At 27.6% G+C, this 25,007-nt stretch overlaps 3 protein-coding genes across 4 annotated transcripts; 2 read left to right on the top strand and 1 right to left on the bottom strand.

Moving 5' to 3' along the window:
* The first annotated feature begins 8,013 nt into the window (after window positions 1-8,013).
* LOC119668277 (chitin deacetylase 1-like) lies at window positions 8,014-16,686 on the top strand. Of its 2 annotated transcripts, none has more exons than XM_038077731.1 (6): window positions 8,014-8,112; window positions 8,186-8,267; window positions 13,266-13,386; window positions 13,694-13,824; window positions 15,266-15,415; window positions 15,487-16,686. In XM_038077731.1, the coding sequence occupies exons 2-6, from the start codon at window positions 8,216-8,218 to the stop codon at window positions 16,635-16,637; spliced, it is 1,605 nt and encodes a 534-aa protein (XP_037933659.1). In that variant the 5' UTR covers window positions 8,014-8,112; window positions 8,186-8,215; the 3' UTR covers window positions 16,638-16,686. The 2 variants fall into 2 exon arrangements, with proteins under 2 accessions (XP_037933659.1, XP_037933660.1); XM_038077732.1 differs by lacking the exon at window positions 13,694-13,824 and adding an exon at window positions 14,497-14,609 and having other exon boundaries at window positions 8,025-8,112.
* A 3,343-nt stretch (window positions 16,687-20,029) lies between these two features.
* Window positions 20,030-20,950, top strand: LOC119671174 (ER membrane protein complex subunit 8/9 homolog). The gene is made up of 2 exons (XM_038081721.1): window positions 20,030-20,368; window positions 20,429-20,950. Exons 1-2 carry the CDS (start codon window positions 20,171-20,173, stop codon window positions 20,834-20,836), a joined length of 606 nt encoding a protein of 201 aa, XP_037937649.1. The 5' UTR covers window positions 20,030-20,170; the 3' UTR covers window positions 20,837-20,950.
* A 68-nt stretch (window positions 20,951-21,018) lies between these two features.
* Window positions 21,019-23,948, bottom strand: LOC119671173 (guanine nucleotide-binding protein subunit beta-2). Its single transcript, XM_038081720.1, has 8 exons — window positions 23,857-23,948; window positions 22,417-22,506; window positions 22,233-22,358; window positions 21,935-22,164; window positions 21,671-21,872; window positions 21,484-21,613; window positions 21,339-21,425; window positions 21,019-21,279 (listed from the first exon to the last, which is right to left on the bottom strand). Exons 1-8 carry the CDS (start codon window positions 23,923-23,925, stop codon window positions 21,173-21,175), a joined length of 1,041 nt encoding a protein of 346 aa, XP_037937648.1. The 5' UTR covers window positions 23,926-23,948; the 3' UTR covers window positions 21,019-21,172.
* Between the last annotated feature and the right edge of the window lie 1,059 nt (window positions 23,949-25,007).

Genomic DNA, 25,007 nt, shown 5'->3' with positions numbered 1-25,007 from the left:
GACTCAGCTAAATAAACATGAAATATTACTCACGCATCTACCAATAATAATACGACAAGTATTTTATAATGCAGAACAGGTTCATGGAGTAAAACGTCTCAATCTCAATTTATCTCTATCGTCTTCATAGATGACAATTAACATAATATAAATTAAGAATAAAATAGATAATATACAGCTAATAAGGGAATAATACACAATCACATTTTACTGACTTTGTTCTGAGAACATCAATGTCTGTATACAAACTTAGCACTCATTGCGACTTAATGATTAAATTCGAAGTACTGATTGAAATGAATTAATATGAAAAGATAGTAATAATCGTATAAACTTCTTATAATTGATCAACATATGCCATAATTCCCTATTAAGACCACATCGAATTTACAAACTTTAGGAGTAAAATGAAATTAAACAAGTTTTCAAGTCAGTAAAGAAGGGTTATAAGTCTTTTTTCGTATCTCTCTAGCTATCAATATTCACGTATGTATATTCTTTGAAACTGTGATATAACTTTTTGTATTCCCAAGCTTTTTTATGGGTCTGCAATATATTAATAATCTATTCAAATAAAAGTGAATTTTTATATGATAGTGTGACCTATAACTAAAACTTTATCAAACGTTTCAGTACTGAAGCATTTTTAATGGCCACTAGATAGTCTCATGCTTTCTCGAATAACTACTCCCAAATTATGTAGTGGCATTTGATCTCATTGGAGTTTATTCTCTAAATGGTGGTGATCTTGAAATAAATTTTGTAAGCGTAACGTTGATTGGTTTCTTCTTTTTCAATCTCTATCAAGCACATACCTAATATAAGACTATCCATTTAGTGGTTTCAAAACTAAACGTCAATAAAACGTTAATAAAGAAAATTTAAAGTTTCTCAATTATTAAAATTAAAAACGCGCACATACGAAACGTCACAATTAAAAACTAATTTTGCATTACAAAATACTTCATTTTGCTATTTAATATAGTTTTTCAAAATACAAAATATTTTAAAATATTTTAAAAAATCAAAGATAGAAACCAACATAACTTACACCGGCTTGAACTGAAATCATAAAAGTTAAAAAGTTGACCATATTTGAACCAAAATTTGAAGGGTTTGCGATAAGTCGCTTGGGCTCAATTTCATTATAATGTTTCTACTGGTTTAAAAAATACTGAATTTTGATAATTTAATTTTAATTCTCCACATTGTGGGACGAGACATGGATTTACGAATATGTTGTCATATAAACAACCTAGCTAATTTCGAATTGGAGATCCACTTTTATAATTTTCGGATACTTTTTGCAGGGATATAAACAACCAAGACCTAATAGTTTCTTCAGAGTATGAAGTTTATTAAAAATATATAAATATATATATGAAATATATAGAACCAATATTTTGTATTATAATTAAATGAAATTAATGTGATTTATTCTGCCACACTGTGGGACGAGACATGGATTTACGAATATGTTGTCATACAAACAACCTAGCTATCTTCGGATTGGAGTTCGACTTTTATAATTTTCGGATACTTTTTGTAGGTTATATAAATAACCAAGACCTAATAGTTTTTTCAGAGTATGAAGTTTATTAAAAATATATAAATATATATATGAAATATATAGAACCAATATTTTGTATTATAATTAAATGAAATTAATGTGATTTATTCTGCCACACTGTGGGACGAGACATGGATTTACGAATATGTTGTCATACAAACAACCTAGCTATCTTCGGATTGGAGTTCGACTTTTATAATTTTCGGATACTTTTTGTAGGTTATATAAATAACCAAGACCTAATAGTTTCTTCAGAGTATGAAGTTTATTAAAAATATATAAATATATATATGAAATATATAGAACCAATATTTTGTATTATAATTAAATGAAATTAATGTGATTTATTCTGCCACACTGTGGGACGAGACATGGATTTACGAATATGTTGTCATACAAACAACCTAGCTATCTTCGGATTGGAGTTCGACTTTTATAATTTTCGGATACTTTTTGTAGGTTATATAAATAACCAAGACCTAATAGTTTCTTCAGAGTATGAAATTTATTAAAAATATATAAATATATATATAAAATATATAACAGTAGGGTGCCATTAAGGTATATGGGCAATTTTTGTTTCGTAAAATCGGTTGACGGCATCCCCTAGATCGGTTCATTTTACTAAAAAAATAATCTGTGTAAAATTTTAGTTCAATTGGATAAGTGGAAATGGTGCCCCAAGAGCCTCAAAGATTGAAAAATAACGATTTTTTCCTTAAAATTTATCTTTGATTGCTTATATCTTGGATATATTTAATTTTACATAAAAACTGTCTTCCTAAAAGTTATAGATCTATTAAAAATAAACAATTCACTCATACAAAATTCACTCATACAACTATTTCAACGATTTCAGAAGTTTTGGCCGAAAATAAACGTTGATAAGTTTACAGTCGGCTTAGAAAATGAAAAAGTAAGAAAATCGTTAAATATGGATGATGTGTTACGAATTACAAGTTTCCTTTATAAGATTCGTAAGGATAACCAACCAAGAGATGATTATAAGGAACTTCTGGAACTTGCATTAATGTTTTTAGGAGAAAAGCCGAACTGTACCATAAAGTTTCGACCTCCTGGAGCTATACATCATGCAAGATGGATGGTGAAAGTCATGCATGTATTAAAAATATTTTTATTTAGGAAAGAGTTCAAATTATCTACAGAAGAAGAAAATGCTCTTTGAGCCATACGTATATTTATTACTAAAGTGTATGTTGAAGTATGGTTTAATGCTTTGTCATCAGTCGAAGCTCATTTTCAAGATTTTAATCTTCCTTCTATTCTCAGTCAATATCAAAAAATTGTATTTGGTATTTAAGCTCAAAGCTTGTTCATTTGGCTTTTTTGGATTTAAATATATCACCTGAGACAAAGAAAAATATGGTTTCAAATTTGAATATAGATAGTGATGACAACGAAGTCAGAAGAGTATCAATAGATCGCGCAAAAATAACTGAAGGTAATAAGGATACTTTGCTCCAGCAACTTTAACTAAAATAATAAAAATTATGTCGGACAAACCTAGAACTAGTACTTTTTTATTATTAGAAAGATTAAATTTTAGAAATATTGAATTTATTTTAAATTTTTTAGAAATATCAAATTTTTTGTAAAGCTGAAGCGGACAATTACATTCATAGTACTTTCAAAGCTAGCAATCTAGTGACTTCAACTTATTTTTTGTTTTATTCAGTAACTATTAGAAATACAGAAAAACTTTGTATGAGTGAAATGTTTATTTTAAATAGATCTATAACTTTCTCCAGTCAGTTTTTATGTTAAATGAAATTTGTCGGAGATATAAGCAATCAAAGATGAATTTTATGGAAAAAATCGTTATTTTTCAATCTTTGAGGCTCTATGAGGTTATATAAACAACCAAGACCTAATAGTTTCTCCAGCATATGAAGTTTATTAAAAATATTCAAAATATATAAGAGTCAATATTTTGTACTATAATTAAATGAAATTAATGTAATTTAAATGAATTCAATAATGTAACGAAATTAAACATTCTGCATACAATACAGTAAAAATATATCTGATTTTGATTTCTATTAAATTTGGTAATAAAAAACAGTTTATTTAAATGTTTTAAGAAAGTGTTTTTTCAAGCAATAACAAAACGATACACAAGTTTCGATTGAGTAATAAAAAGTTTAATAACCTTAAAGGCTTGAAAGGAATTACGGCTTAAAAGATTAGATACGATATGCCTCAGCAATGCGACAAGCATACAAAATTCAATTTAATGTAAAAATAAAATATAAATTCTTGCGTAAAGTAAAAATAATTCAACAAAAAAAAAATAAATAAATAAATAAAAATATAAGAAAAAAAATCAAATGAACAAATCTGATTAAAAGACTTAAACAGTAAAAGTTAAAGTAAAAAGAATCAAAAAAAGTTAATAAATTGCGCTTATGAATACAGAAAAGTACGCAAAACTGCTAATGCCAACAAAGTCACAAGAAGACGAAGAAGAAGCAGCAGAAAAGAACCAAGAAAGGGACTTTTTAATATTCTCCATACACTGTGAGTAAAAATAAAGACATTACGAGTTGGAAAAATAAAATATAAAAAATAACAGTGAAACAAACGCAGTATTTGACATTTCAAAATTGCCGACAAACGCAGTAAAAGATACTTTATGAAAAGATAAACCTGAATATAAAAAATTAAATATTTTTTTTTTAAGAAAAAATTACTTAAGAATAACGTATTATAATTCTGCTCTAGTATTGCTTGAATAACTGAGGCATTTATTTGCATATGAAATGCTTAATTTCACGGTCATTTCGTATACTTTTGAGGAGTGCAAGTCTTGCAAAATAAATTGCGCAACTTTTCAAACAAAGTTAAGCGAAAGACATTTTTCTTTTTTCTTTTTTTGTAGAGATTGAGTTAACACTAAAGACAAAAACAAAAAAAAAAACATTTTAAATGTTAATATGTTAATAATAACAAGTACGAGTATTTAAATTAATAAATTTTTGCCAGTATATTAAGAAGTGCCAACACCAACAACAACACCAACAACGACAGCGCCTGTAAATGCAGCCGCAACAACCCACAAATTGACATTTCGAACACAAGAAAAAAAAAACAACAAAAAAAATACTGCAAAGACATTATCTCAATTTCACCACGACCACGACCACGACTGTTATTCAAACCATATGTGTGTGCCTGTGTGTAGAGAGACAATGGCAATTATAATAGCAACAACAACAACAACAACAATAACAACAAAATTAACAACAAAACTGTTAGCAAAATATGGCTGCTACCAACCCATAAATCAAACTGAATTTGCAGTTATACACAAAGTTAATTAAACTTTAAAAGTCATAGTTAAGTGTGGACAGCGAATATTTCATTAAATTTAATCATTTATAATTTTTACTATAATTTGTTTACTTTCGTGGCAAAATATATATTAAATTAACTGCATTTCATATATACATATATAAATAAATGTTAAAAAACATAAATGTTTATATGTAATTAAAAACATTTTGCAAATATTATAAAATCAATTAGGAAATTAATGAAGATTCCGTTGTGTGTGTGTATACTTTTTTTTATTTTTGTTGATAAAAATAAATAAAATAAAAGTAATAAAAATATTCAAATTATTACGCATACGTTGGTTGCAATTATTAATATGATTTTTAAATTTATTGCTTGGGGAGTGGTATTTTTCACCTAAACACTCAAAAATACCACGACGTTCCACAAAGTTCCACAAAAGACTTCAACGATGTAAATAAAATCAACAAACTTGTTTAGAAGCTTTAGTGTAATTTCTCCTTTTTGGTGTGGTGAATATGCGATCGATATGGCAAAGGCAGAGACAAGTTTTAATAAAGCCAATTTGACTTGACTCTGACACTGGTTTATTAAATTAAAATATTTTAAGGTGTTTGAGAAAAATATGATTTATAAACAAATTAAATTGTTAAATATTTCAAATATTTAAATTTTTTTTTAAAATATTTTAAGAATATTATAGTCAGTGATAAGAAATCTATTTGAATAGAAAAGTAATCGAATAGTTAGGAAATTTTCAAATCACCAAAATATTATATCATTATATTTTTTTTCCTATATTTATTATTTTATTATTATTATTTTATTTATTAATTATAATTATATGGAAAAGAAAAATATGACAGAAAACTAATGTGAATCTGTACTTATAAAATTTTATTTATTTATTTCATTTGTTTTCAAAATTTTTAAATAAAATCAGAAAATAAAAAAATTAATAAATATTAAGAACATATAAAACTTTTTTTATTTTTCACATATAATATTTATTTTTGTTAGAAGGATTCGAATAGTAAAGAAAAGACAAGGACAAAAATCCTCAGCTAAATTTTAATAAATAAAATAAAAATTTTTGTCTTTGTATTTTCTTTGCTTTCGAATTCGTCTAACTTTTAAATAATTTCTTTTCGTCATAAAGACGCGGCACTCCCGGCATGAAAAAATTGACATTAATAATATTTTTATTTTTGGGACTATTTGGCGATCTAATTCTTGCAAAAATAAAAAATATTAATATAACAGAAATCTAACAAAACGTAATTTAAAATATTAAATTTAAATAAATAAAACAAAAAGACTTATTTTAAGAATTACTAATGATGGATACTCCACAGTAAATAAAATTGTATGGCCAACCAAGAAATTTTATTCAATTAAATAAATTATTGTATTAATTATTTAATTGGTGGATTGGTTCCATTGGCAACTCAGCATATATCATATCTATTAGCTATCTACTAGTAGGAATTTTTAGTTATTTTGCTACCACATTTCTCTAAAAAACCTTAAGATATAAAAAAAAACTAAATGTATAATGTAAAAATTTAGTTAATATATTAGAGCTTTCATTTTTACTGCTGAACAGAATTAGAAACTGTCAAAAAAATGCTTCCCTAAAAACCTATTTCTTTTGGAGGTCAGAGATAAAACGCTTAATTACTTCTACAGTGAAAAACGCAAGAATACGCAGTTTCTCTGCGTAACCAGAGAAAACTGCAGTAAGCCAGAATCAAAAATCTGGTCTTGTTATATACAAGCTTTGTTTACCGAAAAACAAGGTAAACTGAAGAAACACAGGTAAGTACTTTTCCTGTTCTCTCCAGGGGAATATAAACCGGTACGCCTAAGGACACATGTAGGGAACCAACAAGACGAATCAAAACGTCTGCTTTTTAATTTCCCTAAATGTTCCTATATGCGGGTACATAGATAAGAGATATGTCAGCTAGTCAATTTAAGCCGCCAATTCTAGTCCGCATTTTTTACTTATTTTTGATTTTATTATTTTACTTTACTATTTAATATTTTGTATGGATATCTTTTTATAAAAGCTGAATAGAAATTAATTGTAAAAATTGTTTTTTTTACTTAAAATTTTTTTTAAAAATATTGTGTTTATATATATATTGTACCGTATTTCATTAATAATTATTATAAATTTAAGTAATTATTACTTTATCCTTTCTAAAGTTCAACATTTTATATAAAATGATATAATATACTATCCCGCCTATATATATATATATATATATATATAGTCCTTGAAGATAGGATTTAGTCCTTAAATCTCTCTTTGATGATATAAAAAGCTGGATGAACATAAAAACATATCACTAGAAGTCTCATCTCGTAAAAAATAATAACTTTTTATTAAAAACTAATTTTATTAAATTCATATTGAATTAAAATAATAGTAATTTACACTGAACTAAAATAACAATAATATGCGTTAAATTATTTCAATTAATATTAATTGTTAAAATTGGTTTTAGCAAGAAATAAATACACAATTCATTAATCAACTTTTAATTAAAAATAATTTATGCTTCAACATATTATTTTTATATAAAATGTTGAACCTAAGAAAGTATATATTAATAATTACTTAAATTTAAAATAATTATTATTGAAATACACTAGAAAATAAGTCGTTTATGTGTACATTCCAAAAAAATAACAATATATTTAAAAACACTACTTTATCCACAAATTCCCCTAACAAACAAATTCAACTAACTTGTTAAAAAATTTCCCCACATAAAAGCTTTAATGGTTCTTTTAAAAAGTTCACCTCTGCACACTCACGCTCGTGTTGTGTTTTCGTTGTTTGGTGAATTTTTATTTGTTATTATTTTTTTTTTTTGTGTTTAGTTTTAAAAGTTGGTATTTCCGAATATAATAAAAATAAAAAATAAAACTGCAACTTTGCAATTTACATATCCGCCATTTTTTTAAATAAACAAGTAAAATATAAAAAAAAGAAGTGCTTTAATATGCGCTCATTAATTAAAACTCTCATTTGTGTTTACCCCTTTTCTTGCAGGCAAATATATATATATTGAAATTCACCACAATTTATATATTGGAAATCTTAATAAATAGAACTTGATCCTAGTAGCCAACACCTAGTGTAAGCGTGGCTGTGTATTGAGCAAGTACTCAAGCCGTCGTTTTAGAGTCACGGTTTTTTATTTAACAAAAAAAAAGTAATAATTTATTTATTTTAAAAGTGTTCCAAAATTTGGTGTTAATAATTTTAATTTCTTTTTTATTTAACAGTTTTAGTTTAAGTCTAAGCACATACGCAAGATGGCGCGTGTGTTGCCAGTTTTAAGTTTATTTGTGCTGTGCTGCGCTTTAGGTGAGTAAAAATTGAAAAATTCAATAATTTAGTTATTTTTAAATTAAAGTTAATTACTTTTTAAAGTGCAATTTTCTTTGTCTTGAAGTGTTTTAAAATTTATAATATGGAAAACTAATTTTTTTTGTGTTGCAAAAAGTAATTGTTATTAGCTAAAAGAGGTTATGCAAAATTTAAATATTATTCCTTTCAAAATCGTTAAAATAATTAAAAGTAACTCTTAAGAAAATTAAAAAATAAAATAAAAATGTTGAAAGTTGAAAACGATTGAATAAATATAAATAAAATTTTGTTGCACAAGTTATGTTTTAAAATTATTTATTAAATATATATATTTATTATATTATATATAAGAATTTGTATAAAAATTGTTATAATATATAATATAAAATTTATATATACAATTTATTCTCGACTAATTATAATTTTTCAAATAATAATCTTCAATAAGTTCTTTGTTAACAAAAAGCAACATTCTAAATTGTTAAAAATAATTATTATAAATTCATTTACATTTTGTATATATCAAGTCGATCTTGCAGAATCAAGGCTAACCACTTAAAGAGTTAGTTACAAGCAACTTTTTAAAGAAAAATTCGTATTTATTATATATAATTATAATTTTAATAAAAGTTCAACAGTCACTAGGGAAGTTTTAAAAGCTGGTATAGAAATTAACTGATATTTATTGGCAAACAGACGGACTGTGTTTTGTATTTAATTATTTCCAATTCACGAATTCATGTAAGCAGAAAAAGCATTATTAAAGCAAATGTTAATGACTTTTTTATGGATGCAAATGTGGTTAACATGTACTACGAATTGAGGTAAAACTTTTAAGGTGCAGCATAAGACAATTAGTGAAACCACTGCTTGAAGGTAAACCATGTTAAAAAGAGTTTGTATTCAAAGTCCAATATTAGAGAGATTACGAGACTTGCTTTAGATATTGGCAAATAAATTTAATTCAATGAAAAAAATTTTCTCCAGTATAAATGATATTCTATATGTCTAATATACCGGTCAATATTACACAGTGATTGTTGCATCAAACCTACTCCACTAAAAAACCACACTTGAACCCTATGCTCCCCTTGCGAATAAAGAAGAAAAAAAATGCCGGTGAACATAATAATTATGATGAATATATAAGTATACCTATATAATACAATCAAGTATATGCATAAATATTCAAGTTTATACTATATAAATTAACAGCATATATAAATATGTACACCTTATAAATGCATATATATTTTTATATATAAATTATATATTTATATAGCATAGGTTTTAAAGTAAACATGACTTTTTAAAAATTGACATGTGTGGTAGCGCCACCTATTGGTAGTTAGGTGAACCTCTCTCTACATTGACTTGATTTGGCAATAAACTTTAACCTTTTCACTTCAATGGTTTTACAACGTAAGAATAACATTTTAAGGTCATGGAAGCTATCGAAAGGCTTTTACTGATATTCTAAAAGACTGTCAGGCGCAATATTTCCGCTTCCATTCCTCTAAACATAAAGAATTTTAGAAAATTTTAGAACATTTTCGAAAAATGTAATGTCATGTTAAGTAATGACATTAGGAATTTACTTATGGTATATACATTTAATTTACATAGAAATTCCTATTGTATTTGCCGGCTTAAGAAAATTTGCCGATAAAATGTGATAAGGGCTTGTAGTATATTCTATATATAATATATTAATTTACACTTAGGCTTCCAGAAATAGTCAAAAAGCATACTTAAATTATCTAAATCTAATCAGACTGATTATTAAATTTGGCTATGAACAATTATGAGGTAAAAAAAAGATTTTCAATAATTACAGAATTAGTCAAATAAAGTACTTGATTCTTGTAAATCTATCTATACGTTTTTCTTAGTTTTATATGTGTTTTAATCACCTAAGTAAATCAGTTTTACGAAAATACGAAATCTATTGTACCTTTGAGGTAAAGAAATTATATAAAGGAAACTCCGTGCTGAGAAAGATAATATACTTTATGAGAAGTGTTGCTGACTTTATATGCTATATATTATTTCCTGCTAATGAACACAAAAATTAAAATATTATAGGCAGTATATTATCTTATTATAACTTACGTGAACTTAAGTTAATATTAAATTCACGAGTATATATATACATAATATATAGTAAGTATAATTCGTGACTATATAAATTTTATCCACATTTCGTTCATTTTAAATGTCAAATATTAAGCCAGGCTGGCATCTCGTTTGTTGCACAATAAAATGACATTTAAAATTTAATGAAAATTCATTTTAATGCTTTGTCTGTCGGCAATGGGCGAGATTTTATCCGCAACTACTTAAAACTTATGCAATAAATTAACATAACATGATTGGATATAATGAAAATAAAAACAAAAAAATTATACTATCATAATATTTGCATAATTTATTTATTAATGCCAAAAAATTTATTAATGTAATTTCAAAAATGACACAACAAAATTAACACATTTTTTTCTTAATTTTATTTGTTCCAAATTGTTGGAAATAAACACTCGTCATATCTAAATCGGTTTTATGCAATATATTAATAAATACAAAACATTTCAAACCAAAAAAAAAACAACAAAATATATATTGTTAATAATATATTTAAAAAAAAGAGACATAGGAAAAAATGACTACAAAACCAGTTATGCCGACACCTTTAAAGTCAACTTCGTGGTATTAAAATAGTTTTCTTTTTCATTTTATCTCCGCGAACCAACCAGTTTGAGACCAAAAATCTAGTTACTTTGTCATACATTTTATCTTCCTCTTTTCACCTCACCATAAATTTCCCTTTCGGTTTCATTTCATTTAATTGGCTTACGAGGCGATTTGAAAATGTGAATAGACACTCGAGACATTTGTAAATAATGGTTTTGACCAAATAAAACTGATACAACGAGTTTCGATCTATTATGTACACGCAAATATCTCAGATTGTTTTGATGAAATAATTTCCACAGCAATTTGGGAAATGTAATACAATAAAGTGATCATTTTAGATTAATCCAGCTGAGGAGAGAGAGAAAATTGCTTATAGGGGAAAAGAGGATTGAGTGGTTTTAGCAGTGGTAGACTTAACCACTGATTTGTTACTATTCCCGGTCAAGAACACTTACATTTTTTTAAAAAACCTACAAGGTTAAAAAATTAGATCATATTTTTTTTTTGGAGATTTAAAATATCCACTAGGTCTCTTAAGGGGGTAGATTTCCATAGCGGAATATGTCAATCGGAATTTTCAAAAAAAATATCATTCGTTAAGAACATCTAATTTATAAAACCAACCTACCTGGTTGAAAAGAAGCCTATATCTTGGGGGGTAATAAATAAGTAATACATTTCCATAGTAAAAATAAATGTTACCATTCCCGGTCAAGAATATCTACATTTTAAAAAATAACACCTATATGATTAAAAAGGAAGATCAAATTTTAGAGACTTAAAATGTCCACTTGATTCCTTAAGTGGGGGATTTTCATAGTGGTATGTCTCTAGAAGCCCTTGGAAATTACAAAGAAAATGTTATCGGTAAAGAACATCTAAATTTTAAAACCAACTTATGTGGTTAAAAAAGGATATTTTTGGAGAGTTATGTTTGAGATGTCTACTAGATTTCGTAAATGGTAGATTTCCATAGTGGAATATATCAATTTTGACAGCCCTCGAAGTTTATAAAAAAAATGGTCAGTTGATTCTTTTTACTTTTCTTATCTGCAGCTCCACTATATTGGATTGAAAGAAATAACCAATAGAATATTTATTTTCCATCAATTCTTGCCCAATCAAGTTAGTTTGGATTCTTAGCAGCCCATAGTAGTCTTTCGTCTGTGTTCTGCTGCTCTTAGAAAATAATTGTTGATATAGTTTTGATTACATTTTAAAGAAAAGAAAGAGAGATTAATTAGAGATTAATTACATTGGAAGCAGTTTTTTAAGTAAGAATTTCCACTTCCTTTTTCTATATGCAAATTATTCATTATAATTTTTCCTAAAGCAGATCTTTAGATATATATTAAAAAATTATAGCAACTTTAATGTTATTGTCGATATAAATACCCTTCACATATAGAGCAAAACAAAGTTTAAGTTTGTCAAAATTTTTATAACACGCACACTTCTAAGACCAAATTAGACTAAATATATAAGATATATGTTCAGTACGATTAGGTAAATCATCTCACCGAAGTCTGTCTGTCTGTCTGTCTGTCTGCTGTCTGTTTGCCTGTCTGTATCTTTATCTATTCGTTCGCCTGCGTTTTCGCTTATATATTTATCTGTGTGTACGTCTATCTGTTAACATATTCTGCATTCAATTTATTTTGGAGTGAATCGAGTGATAAGTCGCACAACGATTTATTTTAGGTCCATAAATAGATAATTTTTTTAATTTAACTATAATATAATTCATATATTCTTAACTAGAAAACTTATATTGTGCTATCTATTTCACATTTAATTATATTCTAAATTATCATAAATATTATTATTAAATTTTTTGTTTTAATATTTAAATAATCTTATGAGACAGGTTCTGTATTATCATAAAAAAGAATAACATATAACACTGCAATCATAAAAACAAATTTATGTCTTTCATATAAAAAGTGTCTATAAATTGCTATTTATAGATATATAGCCTGTTTGGTCACGATTTGTCGTAAAATAATCGAAAAATTCTATCAAAAAATATATTTAACTGGGAAGTAGGATTAAAGTAGGATTGATATCTGTTTAGAGCTATGAAGTTACATTGCACCACATAACCATAAATTCTGAAAGTTTTTATGTCCCAATAATGTTCTATTTAACATCACTCATGTTTTGTATAGAATTTGTATGGATTTGTATAGATTTTTTGTATAGAAAAAGAAAATTGCAACTTAAATACTTTTGTAATATGTAATAAATATTATTTTAATAATTTTGTACCAATTAAGTTAATTTATTCTTATTTTTATACAGTTGCCGCTCAAGATTCCAAAGACAAATTAGAAGGCGTTGACGTCGAAGAGGTCTGCGCAGATAGAGCGGCAGATGAGTATTTCCGTTTAGATACAGAAGGCGATTGCCGTGAAGTTTACAGGTAAATTAATGAAAGAAATTTATATAAAACATTTAAATTTAAAAATTGCAAAAAAAACAAAAAAAAATCTTTGGAAAAATTTTGTTTAGAAACTTAATAGTCACATAATTTGAAATTTTTTGAATTTGAATTTTTTTTTAATTAAATAATTAACATATGAAAATTTTGCAATATAAAAAATAATGAATTCCGAGTTTTAGCTATTTCTCATAATGTATCTATCTCATTGTTGAAAGAAACATAAAATTACAATTATTTATACACATAACAATACAAATACAAATTTTTCTTTTAAATCGTAATTAAGATGTGACAATGCCGGTGAGAATGGCAGCACACGTTTAGCATCCATAAGATGCGCAGGTGGTTTGGCATTCGATATCATACGTCAAACCTGTGATTGGAAATCGAATGTCAAAAATTGTGATGAATTTGAAAGTAAGTTCAATGAAACAAAAAAGTTTAAAAAAAAACAAAAAAAGATGGCTGAAATTAAACTATTTAAAGCCACAGAATTGCTTTTATTTTTGACATTTTGGACAAGTCAAAAATTCTACAGTTTCTTCTCAGTATTATTGACGCATTAAGACTTTGTCTCTAATTTCCGTTGGTGATTTTTGTTTCATTATCTAAACTTCTTCTATACTCTACTGTCATTTATTATATCGAATCTCTAATATATATTTATCATATCATATATATATATATATCGTATGTGTTTGTATTTTTGTATACTTTTGTCTCTAAACTATGGTCTCCTTTTTGTAACTAACAAATCTACTATGTTTCTATGTTTCTGCGTATTTCTATAATTCTATGATTCTACACTTTCTATGTTTCTACATAATTCTATGTTTCCAATTCCTAAGCAAATCGACGGGTTTCCAAATAAATTCTAATACCAAAGTTCGAAGATATCAAAATAATAAATATATTACATATAACAAAAAAAAAAGAAAAAAATATATATTACACATCAACACTAGAAAACGTTTAGTAATTAAAATAAAATACCTTTGTAAGGATTCCCATAATTAAAATTAATTAAATTGTGTGTATATGCATCCCCTCCTAAACTTGACCCTTATCCAATTTTTTTGTGTTTCATAGATGTACTAAATCGGGTTTGAAAGAAATTCAGTGCCCCTCTGGCTTGGCCTTCGATATTATGAAACAAACCTGCGACTGGAAGGCTAAAGTAACTAACTGCGATGAGAAAGAGAGTAAGTGTCCCCAGATATAGTACAGTATCGAAATGTAGTAGATTAGGTTTTGGTATCACTTTTGTGTAAGCACGTAATAACTTGTTAATTTGTAAAATAAAAGCACGTCACCTCTATAAAATAAATAATAAGTTAACGTTGTAAAATGTTGTCAAAATTGTAAAAAAAAAATACTTAAATGATGTAATTGGAACTTTGGTTTTGGTGGATTTAAATTGAGTTCTACTTTTAACTACTTAATTCTTTAACTATTGTATTTTATCTAAAATCATTTCCTAAAACTTTTTAATATAATCGATTTCGTTTGTATGAGAGAGTGTCAAAAGAACAGTGGATTTTTAAAAGTAATTCGTATGTAAATGTACACTACTCGCTTATTTCTAACATAACAAATAAGCGACTTAATTTGCAATGTTGTCAAATGTGTTAATTGTATTTAACCCAACCATTGTTAATATTACTGCTTTCATACAATAGAAATCGTCTATTTTTACACCTTTTCAACTAATGTTAACTAATATTTCTTAAAGCTCTCTAACTGTAATCTACTACTATTTTGAAATTAAGCACATCGCATAGTTTGCATACCATAATTTCAATTTTTCATATATAAATATATTCTACATATTAACTAATTTATTAATCACAATGTTTAGAACCACGTAAGGTTAAACCTATTTTGAAGACTGATGAGCCCATCTGTCCAGATGGAAAACTCTCCTGTGGAGATGGTGAATGTATTGACAAGGAATTATTCTGTAACGGCAAATCTGACTGCAAAGATGAATCTGATGAAAACGCATGTTGTAAGTATTTCAAAGACAGTATTTTTTCTCTAAGTATAAAAACACTCATAAATTTATTAAATCTTTTACAGCCGTTGATGAGGATCCAAATCGTGCTCCAGAATGTGATCAAACACAGTGTGCTCTGCCAGATTGTTTCTGTTCAGCTGACGGTACTCGTATTCCCGGTGGTATTGAACCACAACAAGTACCACAAATGATAACCATCACATTCAACGGTGCCGTTAATGTAGATAATATTGATCTGTATGAAGATATCTTCAACGGCCAACGTCAAAACCCTAATGGTTGCTCCATTAAGGGTACATTCTTTGTCTCTCACAAATACACCAATTACTCAGCTGTACAAGATTTACACAGACGAGGTCATGAAATTTCCGTTTTCTCACTTACACACAAAGATGATCCCAATTACTGGACAGGTGGTACCTATGATGATTGGTTAGCTGAAATGGCTGGTGCTCGTTTGATTGTTGAACGTTTTGCTAATATTACTGATGGTTCAATTATTGGTATGCGTGCTCCATACTTGCGTGTTGGTGGCAACAAACAATTTGAAATGATGGCTGATCAATTCTTCGTTTATGATGCTTCAATTACTGCTTCATTGGGACGTGTACCAATCTGGCCTTACACACTTTATTTCCGTATGCCACATAAATGCAATGGTAATGCACATAATTGTCCATCTCGTAGTCATCCTGTTTGGGAAATGGTCATGAACGAATTAGATCGTCGTGATGATCCAACATTCGATGAATCATTGCCCGGTTGTCATATGGTAGACTCTTGCTCCAACGTTGCCAGTGGTGAACAATTCGCACGTCTTTTACGTCACAATTTCAATCGTCACTACAATAGTAACCGTGCACCATTGGGTTTACATTTCCATGCTTCTTGGTTGAAATCAAAGAAAGAATATCGCGATGAATTGATTAAATTCATTGAAGAGATGTTGGGACGCAACGATGTATTCTTCGTCACAAACTTGCAAGTTATTCAATGGATGCAAAATCCAACTGAAATCAACACACTACGTGATTTCCAGGAATGGAAAGAAAAATGTGATGTCAAGGGACAACCCTACTGCTCACTTCCAAATGCGTGCCCTCTGACAACAAGAGAATTGCCCGGTGAAACTTTACGTTTATTCACCTGCATGGAGTGTCCAAATAACTATCCATGGATCTTAGATCCAACTGGAGATGGTTTCTCAGTTTAAATTATATTCATAAAAAAAACAACAATACAATGTAGTAATTTAAACTTAAGCTATGTGAGAATTTTACAAATTCTTCTTTTGTTGTTATAGACTACAATTAAAATTACAACACGTAGTAGTTCCACCGAGAGTCTGATTTCATGAAAAATAATTCAAAATAATTAAAGTTAAATATAAAATTCTAATTTTCAATAATTAAACAAAAGTAATTAAAATGTAAATTTAAATACAGTAACTGTCGAGAATACTCATCTAAGTAAAATTTATCAAGTGTTATAAATATATATATATATTAGTCTCTACTTTTTATACATGAACTGTTTGAACTGTTAAACTCTCTTCTATTTCTTACTGTTTTCTGGACTACACTCCAGTTAAAATTTTAAACTTTTCATTTTTTCAACTTTACTTTCATTTTACTTTTTTCTAACTTTTCTTTCTCTCTCTTCCTATCATTTCTATTATCAACTTTTCTTTATATGTTTTTAAGTTTCCTTTCTACCATCTTCCTTACTTTTTTAATAATTTATTTTCAATTTCCCTATTTCTTTTTAAACTTTTGTATATATATTATATTATTTCCTTTGCTTTTTCTCTTTTCTCTTCTTTATTATAATTTTTTGCTGCTCTCTACAATTTTCTCAAGCAAAAGCGCCAAATAAATCACAGCAGCTAAAAATGTTTTGAAGTATATTAGTTTTTTTATTAGAAATATGAAGGATGTAAACGTAATAAAACTTTTTTTGTTTTATAAATAAAAATTAAGAAAAAATTATGGTCATGATTTTTATTTATTATATAGAAACTACATAAGGTAAGCATATTAAAGCCTTTACAATAAAAAATTAAACTATAACGTTTTAATGCAATTAATTATTTATTATTTACGCATTATTAAAAAAAAATGTTCTCCTCTTCTGGTAATAAGTAAGAACTTATTGCCTAGTTAGAGGCAAATAAAATCTGTAAAATTTAACTGCATACTTATAGGAACGATAAAAAATTATATATTACCAATATTGGTCAACAAAGAAGAAATAGTTCAACTTAAACGCTGATTACTTTTTATTATTTATGTATTTATTTTTTTTTAAATATGGAATAATGTCGCTTAATATTTACCACATAATATTGTAATAATAGAAATGCCAATTAATTTAACATTAATTTTCGTGTTATAAATTTCTACAAATTATATTTCATAAAAATGCAAAATCAAAACGATTGAAATATATGAATAAACCATCATCTGTCTGGTGTATTGTAATCGCTGCAAACACTGAAGATTCACGAAAGAATTAAAAACATGATTACAAGATCATGGAAGATTATCAATTTAGTTTAAATACGGAAACAGGTGTTATATATATTTCCTTTAAAACAAAACAAAATATATATTCAGTTTTTATTTTTTTAAAAATATATATATTTTTAAAAAAATAAAAATGGGAAGATATAATTTTTTTATATGTCAAGCGAAAGTATATAAAAAGTATAAGCTACCTTTTTTATCGTAATTGATTAAAACATGGTATATTTTTTTATGACAATTTTATGTCAATTATGACAATTTATTATCACCTAAACACTCAACAACAGCAGCGTTTTCTTAAATGCTTGTGTTAGTTAGATCTTTTCCTGACTTTTTTTTTGGAAAACAATCCACTGCTAAAGGCCATGTTATATATGGTAGAGTATCATATGCTCGCCATGAGTAAAATTGTTGTTGTTTTCAATGCAAATTATAAAATTGAGCGTGAGAAGAAAAACAATATGTCGGTTCAAATTTGGTCATGGGAGAGTCTATCTGTGCCTCGTCAGTTAGTCAAAGCAGTGTTATTCAGTAATAAATGTCAACATTTATGTCTTTTAGAAGCATTATCAAATCGTCAAAGCCTAAAAGCGACAATTTTGAGGAGTCCATGACACTCTACATAACATAGCCTTTAGAATAATAACCAAGAACAAAAACGCTTCTGAAGATCTAATAATAAATAAATGAAACTAAAAAATACCCTAACTTCAGAAGTATCACTTTACTTATACATTATGTAGAAACTTTATTATTATTAAAAGTAAAAAAAATATATAACAAATTACCATATCAACTGACCAGTTGAATTTTTTCTGAAGTAATAAATATTAGGTCTGTTCCGCGAGCTACTCATAATAACTTTGAGTAATACTGTGTACACACAAGTGCACGGTTGCCACTTAAAAATTTTTTTCAGTACCAAAATTGGTTCCAAAAGGTACCATTTCTGTAAAAAAAGGTCCTTTTTGTTTTTTCGTTCTGTGGTTTTCATAGTATTATAAATGAACAAAATATGAAATAGTGCAAAGTTGCATTTATAAAAAAAAATTAATTGGAAATATCCACAATAAAGTTGGGTCGTCAAAAATGTACCATTTTTTGAAATTGAGTACCAAACGAAAAAAAAGTACCAATTTCGGTACTAAAGTACTATAAGTAGCAACCGTGCACAAGTGCGTTCCACCAGCCAATTTTTGAATAAATGAGAACATCTGAACATCTGAGAGAATAACATCCTTGTCGAAATTTGAAAATGCTACACAGACTTTACTTGTACATTTTATTTCAAGTAAATTTGATGTGCGAATCAGCTGATGATGTGTGAATCAGCTTTACACAAAGCTCTTCCATGAAAATCTATTTAAAGAGCTAAATTTGGCACTTTATTTGTGTCACGCTCTCAGTTTGTAGTTTACTTGTGTTTTACGTGAATTTTACTACGAGTAGCTCGTGGAACAGACCTATTATAAATTTATTTCGAAAAAGAGCAGTGTTTGTTATAGTCCCAACAGTTATTATTATAATGGGTAATATTAAAAATATTTTGCGCTTTTGGGTACATTTGTGAACAAAAGTTTTCTTTATTGAAAATCAATTTTAATCAAATATATATTGACCATTATTATTAAGTACTTCATGCAATTTTTCGGGCAGTTTCATAATTTTATTGTTACAGAAGTTTTGTAGTTTATTGGCAAAAAGCTTTGCCAAATCATTTTTAACTGTTCTTCGGTCAGTTATTTTTTAGCGTTCAGATTTTTTTTTTTTTGATTATATAGATGTGTGCTAGTATCTAATTCGTTTAGAACTAATCATATTATACGTAACATTTGGTATCCATAACTTGTATATAAAAAATTTTCTTACCATTTTTCATTTAATAAATAAAAATTTTAGGGACTACTTAAATTTTATTATTATTCTCGTTTACACGCTATTTCTATGTAGTGACAGTTAATAAATTTTAACCACATTTTGAATGCTAAAATGTTGAACTTATAAGTAACGAAATAATCCAACTGTCAGATTTCAATATTTGCTTACTGAACACACCCATTGTCAGAACTATTTGCAATGAACATATCACACAGCGATTGTCATTATTTTGACATTTCGTTCAATACAGACGAACCAGCTGAGTGCATGAATACGTGTTTTTCTTAATTGAATTAAATTAAATCAATTTTTAAATAAACTTTTTGTAAACTGAATAAATAAAATGACGGAATACAAGTTTTCAGACAGAGCTTATACTAAAATGATTTTTCATGCTGCCAAATACCCGCATTTGGCAATAAATGGTGTTCTCTTAGCCGAAAAGGGAGCAAAGTCAAATTCTGTGGTAATTGTGGACGCCATACCACTTTTTCATCAATGTTTATATGTAACACCAATGGTCGAAATTGCACTTATGCAGGTAAAAAGCATATGCCTATATTGCCTTTATAATGTCATTGAGACTCCAATAAATTTGTAGGTTGATGCGTACGCCGAGCGTGAAAATCTGGTGATTGCTGGGTACTATGCAGCGTGTGAGAATTTTTATGATAACACTTTGGATAAAGTGCCAGCAGCAAAAATTGCCGATAAGATACAGGAAAACTTTAAAGGGGCTTGTTTCGCAATTATTGACAATAAGTTGGTTACGTTAGAGCAAGAGGAAGTGGCACTAAAAGTATTCTCATGCAACGATGGTGGGCGTTGGTCAAAAAGCAATTATTCTTTACAAAATTCAAAGTCCACTTTGGAAGCTGTTTCTGTTTTATTAAAACGTGGAGCTATGAAAGACGTTGTTGATTTTGATAATCATCTGGATAATCCAAAACACGATTGGACAAACGAGCTACTGAATAAGGACTTGAAGCAAATTATGGCCATGTATTAAGTGTTGCTGTGCGGTGTTAAGCTGATGGTGACGTTAACTAATATACAATTTTACATATTTTAATGTAGCGCATTTTAAAAGTTATTGGTTTAAGTGAAATAATAGTAACTGATTTTTATTCAATTACACGATAATCGTAATTAAATTATTTCAATAATTTAAATGAAAAAAAATAGAGTGTATTTAATTTATTAAGTTTTATATTTTTAATGGTATATAATTTTTCACAAATTTTATATCTTGTTAACATAGGCAATCTTAATGCTATTCGGTTTGTTGTATTTAATTTTTAAATATTTTATAAATTCCAAAAATAATTTTTAAAGAGTTAAATTTTTAAAGCCATAAACGCACTTGCTGATCCCAGCTAGTGGAAGCCAAACACATTCCATTTGGTGTTAAACTAATACATGTTATACGATTTTCATGGCCTGAGAGCATACCTATAAAAATATCCAAATATTTATAAATTATATCACATTCAACTATATAAAATATTTACCATTATGCTGAGCTTTCATTGTATCCCAGGCATGTATATTGCCTTCCACACCAGCGCACATCAAATAACGTCCACTTGTTGATAAAGCTGCAAGGATTCCAGATCTAATAATATAATATTCAAAATATATAAAATATTTACTTACCACAAGAGGTAAAGCCAGTATTCTTTTGTGGTGGTTCATATACAGCGATTTGTTGATCCGAACGTATATCGTATAGACGTGATGTCTGATCTTCTGATGCGGACACAAAAGCATTACCACTGGGATGATACTGTAAATAATTTAATTAAATAATTCTACAAAGTATTTATGCTTTAAATATACTGACACAAACTGAACTGACATCCATTTCATGTCCGAAAAACATTTGCTTATGCTTCTCTTCACGTACATCCCACAACTTGGCGGTTTTATCTACCGAACCAGTAATATAAGTCTTCATATCCGGCGAAATTGACAAACCAGCTATATCACCAGCATGTCCATTGAAATCCATCGTTTTAACACCTTTCTCTAAATCCCAGTGGCAACTAATAGCAACACATGTCTTAAAGTAAAGACAAATACTGGAATAAAGGTGCAATCAACTTACATCTTCATATCACCTGAACCAGTTATTATATGTCCATCATCCAAGAATCGGCAAGAACTTAAAAAACCTTCATAACCTAATAATTCACGTGTCATCTTCGCTACGCCTGAGGCATCACGATTGTTTACATCATAAATAGTGCATTGATTATCCATACCACCGCAAGCAACAAAATTGCCTGAAGGTGAGAAGGCGACAGTCATTACCCAAGCTGAGCGCAAAGGTATGATCTAAATTATTTTAATTTAGAGGTTTGATATAATTAAATTCTTTTTTGTGTGTTTTAGTTGTCAGTTACCTGGACTTTATTTGCCGTCCATGTATCCCATATAATTAGTTTACCATCTAAAGAACCTGTTACACAATGTCTTGAATCACCAGCAAAATGCACTGAATTTACTTTATTAATATGTCCTTTGAGTACCTTTCGAGTTAATAGAAATATTTATATTTTTTTTATGTGCTCGGTAACGTAAGTTTACCTTCTTAGAAGAAAAGCGTATCTTAGGAATTCCGGACATATCCCCACACTTTTCTTCCAAAGTGCAGTCGGCTTTTGCTTTTTGATCATCCTACAAATTAACGAAAAATATCGAACATTTATGGAATAATTTTTTGTTTTAAAAAAAATAAAAATTTAATAAATGGTTCAACAAGTTCGCGAAACCACCTCGTCTATTCTTCAATAATAGAACAAAAATTTCGACGCGATTTTAGTATTTCAAAAGATCAGAGCCAGAATTTTTTTTTTGATTTATTTGAAGTCAGGATATTTTATAGCAATTAAGAACACTAAATAATGTCCAGTGATTAAATTTTTTGTCAAAAAAAGTTTAAAGGCAGAAAAAGTACAATCCGTCATGGTAAATGCATTACAGGAATCAGATCCTTCAAAAGTAATAGTATATAAATCGATTGTTTTTATACACAACAAAATTTCTCGTACAAACTTCGAATATAATTCACAGTCAATGCTAGAAATATAAATTGTAATATACAGAATATGGGTTCGTCAATCGAAAAATTCCTAATAAGACACGCTTTATAGAAAAAATATTATTTTCCGTTAAGACAATGCATCCGTTAATACATCCCAAAAAGAAAGTTTTGCTAAAATCTGTTAATGTACGAACTTTTCCATTTTCGAAAATAAAGAGGTTATAGTTATTCTGAATTTTTGCAAAAATTACTACAACAAAGATGAGTTTCAAAAAATTAGTGGTTCATTCCACCTTACTTAGAAATAAAGTCATTTTTCTTATTAAAATCTGTATTTTTTAATTCCAACTTTTTTTCCAAAAATTTTTTGGACAACATAGTATGTAGATATATAATTGTTGAAAAAATCTGTGGAAATACGATAAGATCTCGCTGGCTGTCGTATACTGTTCAACAGAATAGATGGATTTATATTAATGAGTAAATATATATAAGTAATTGAGAATGAGTTCAGAAACACTTCATGTTTTTAAATTGACATAATAATATAATTCCAAAGATTGTAACATCGTAATATATATATGTATATACTGATATGTATATATAAATACATTCTAAATGCTCAACCCATATTCTCAGTAATCAATTGCTGAATTTGTATGTTTTCACTGTGCTTTGTATTCTAACGTTATTAGAACAAGTCGAATTAGTTTTTTGAAACCACAAAAAATTGCTCCGAGCTTCCAATACTGACCTCGTTTTAAATATATACTGATTATTCGAAATCATTAACGATTTCCAATTGGGGTAGGTTTAGGGTCAATTGTGTCAATCAATATAGAAGTACGAAATAATTTACAATGGTATATACGACTCAAGCAATCACGTCTTAAAATAAGCAAGTTTTCGAAAATGAAAATTGTGCGTAATTATTGAAATTCGAAAATTCGAATTTTAATTTAAAATATTGTTTTAACATTGACCTTAAACTTTTGTATCATTCCATTGATTTCATCGTACAATTTTTGTGTTTCCGGATCAATTTTAGGCATTTTTAATTAATTAGATTTTTTTGTTTTTATATAAGACAAAATAATTTATTTTTTAAATATTTGATAATATTTAGATTTATTTTTAAATTAAGATTTAATTTTTTCACCAAACCACATTTAACAGTGAAAGTCTTTTATGAACTAAAATTTTAAATATTTTACAAACGTTATTTGACTAAAGAAAGTAAGAAAAAATATTTAATGCAATTAGCTTAATTGGATTTAAAAGTTCTGCATAGGTAAATAAAAGGAAATGTATATATACAATGTGGCAGGAGAGTTTGCTCTTTTACACATTTTCGAAACCGACTAAAAGTCAGGTCAGTGAGATTTTTAGTAAGAACTAAATTTTCTACCTTGAGGTCGCTAATTTGATTGGAGAAAGTGGAAAAGAAATGATTAAAGAAAATAGTGGATCATATGGAGAAATGCATAAGTAAACATTCAATAATGATGAAATCATCTTTAATATACACATAACGCCCGTGAGCTCTACGCAATGGTTGACAATTATATTTAATAAAAATGAAAAATAATTAGTTGACACATATATCATAATTGTAATGATTATATGGATACAAAAATATTGTGTATCTTGAAGAAATAAGTACAATTCATCAGTAAACAACAATAAATGAAATGGATGGCACTGTGGCAAAAATATTTGAAATATAAATAATTTTATTTTAACTAAACATAGAAATCTGCATATCGAGTTCCTAACCGGAGTGGTCTACAGAGTTTTGTTGTCGATATTTACGAATGATTCTAGGGCTTAGACACAACCGCTACTCGACTTAAACATAACATAAAGAAACCATTAATTTTAATACGTGAAAATTTGTGTAAATCCCAATTTAGTGCTACATGGAAGATAGATTCAGAAATATATAACGAATTGCTTAATTGTTGGATAACTTGAGAAACCGTTTTATATGTAATAATTTTGAGTTATAAACAATCGATTTCATTTAAAATTATTTTACCTTTACTTTAAGAGTATCTTAGTTAGTAACAGAATCTCTTTAAACCTTTTAAGTTTTATGCGGTAATGCAATGGAGCAATTGGTCTAAGTGGAACC

This window comes from Teleopsis dalmanni, chromosome 1, assembly GCF_002237135.1.
Source record: "Teleopsis dalmanni isolate 2A chromosome 1, ASM223713v2, whole genome shotgun sequence".
NCBI classification, from domain to species: Eukaryota; Metazoa; Arthropoda; class Insecta; order Diptera; family Diopsidae; genus Teleopsis; species Teleopsis dalmanni.
Note: the sequence above shows the minus strand (reverse complement) of the source record. Positions and strands in the feature narration are given on the sequence as shown.

Coding starts and splice junctions, on each gene's coding strand:
- LOC119671173 (XM_038081720.1), bottom strand. CDS start 23,925: ATGCCTAAAATTGATCCGGAAACACAAAAATTGTACGATGAAATCAAT. Junction 22,507..23,856: donor GAATGATACAAAAGTTTAAG/GTCAATGTTAAA, acceptor GTTAATTTGTAG/GATGATCAAAAAGCAAAAGC. Junction 22,359..22,416: donor TACGCTTTTCTTCTAAGAAG/GTAAACTTACGT, acceptor TTAACTCGAAAG/GTACTCAAAGGACATATTAA.
- LOC119668277 (XM_038077731.1), top strand. CDS start 8,216: ATGGCGCGTGTGTTGCCAGTTTTAAGTTTATTTGTGCTGTGCTGCGCT. Junction 8,268..13,265: donor TGTGCTGTGCTGCGCTTTAG/GTGAGTAAAAAT, acceptor ATTTTTATACAG/TTGCCGCTCAAGATTCCAAA. Junction 15,416..15,486: donor ATCTGATGAAAACGCATGTT/GTAAGTATTTCA, acceptor AATCTTTTACAG/CCGTTGATGAGGATCCAAAT.
- LOC119671174 (XM_038081721.1), top strand. CDS start 20,171: ATGACGGAATACAAGTTTTCAGACAGAGCTTATACTAAAATGATTTTT. Junction 20,369..20,428: donor TCGAAATTGCACTTATGCAG/GTAAAAAGCATA, acceptor ATAAATTTGTAG/GTTGATGCGTACGCCGAGCG.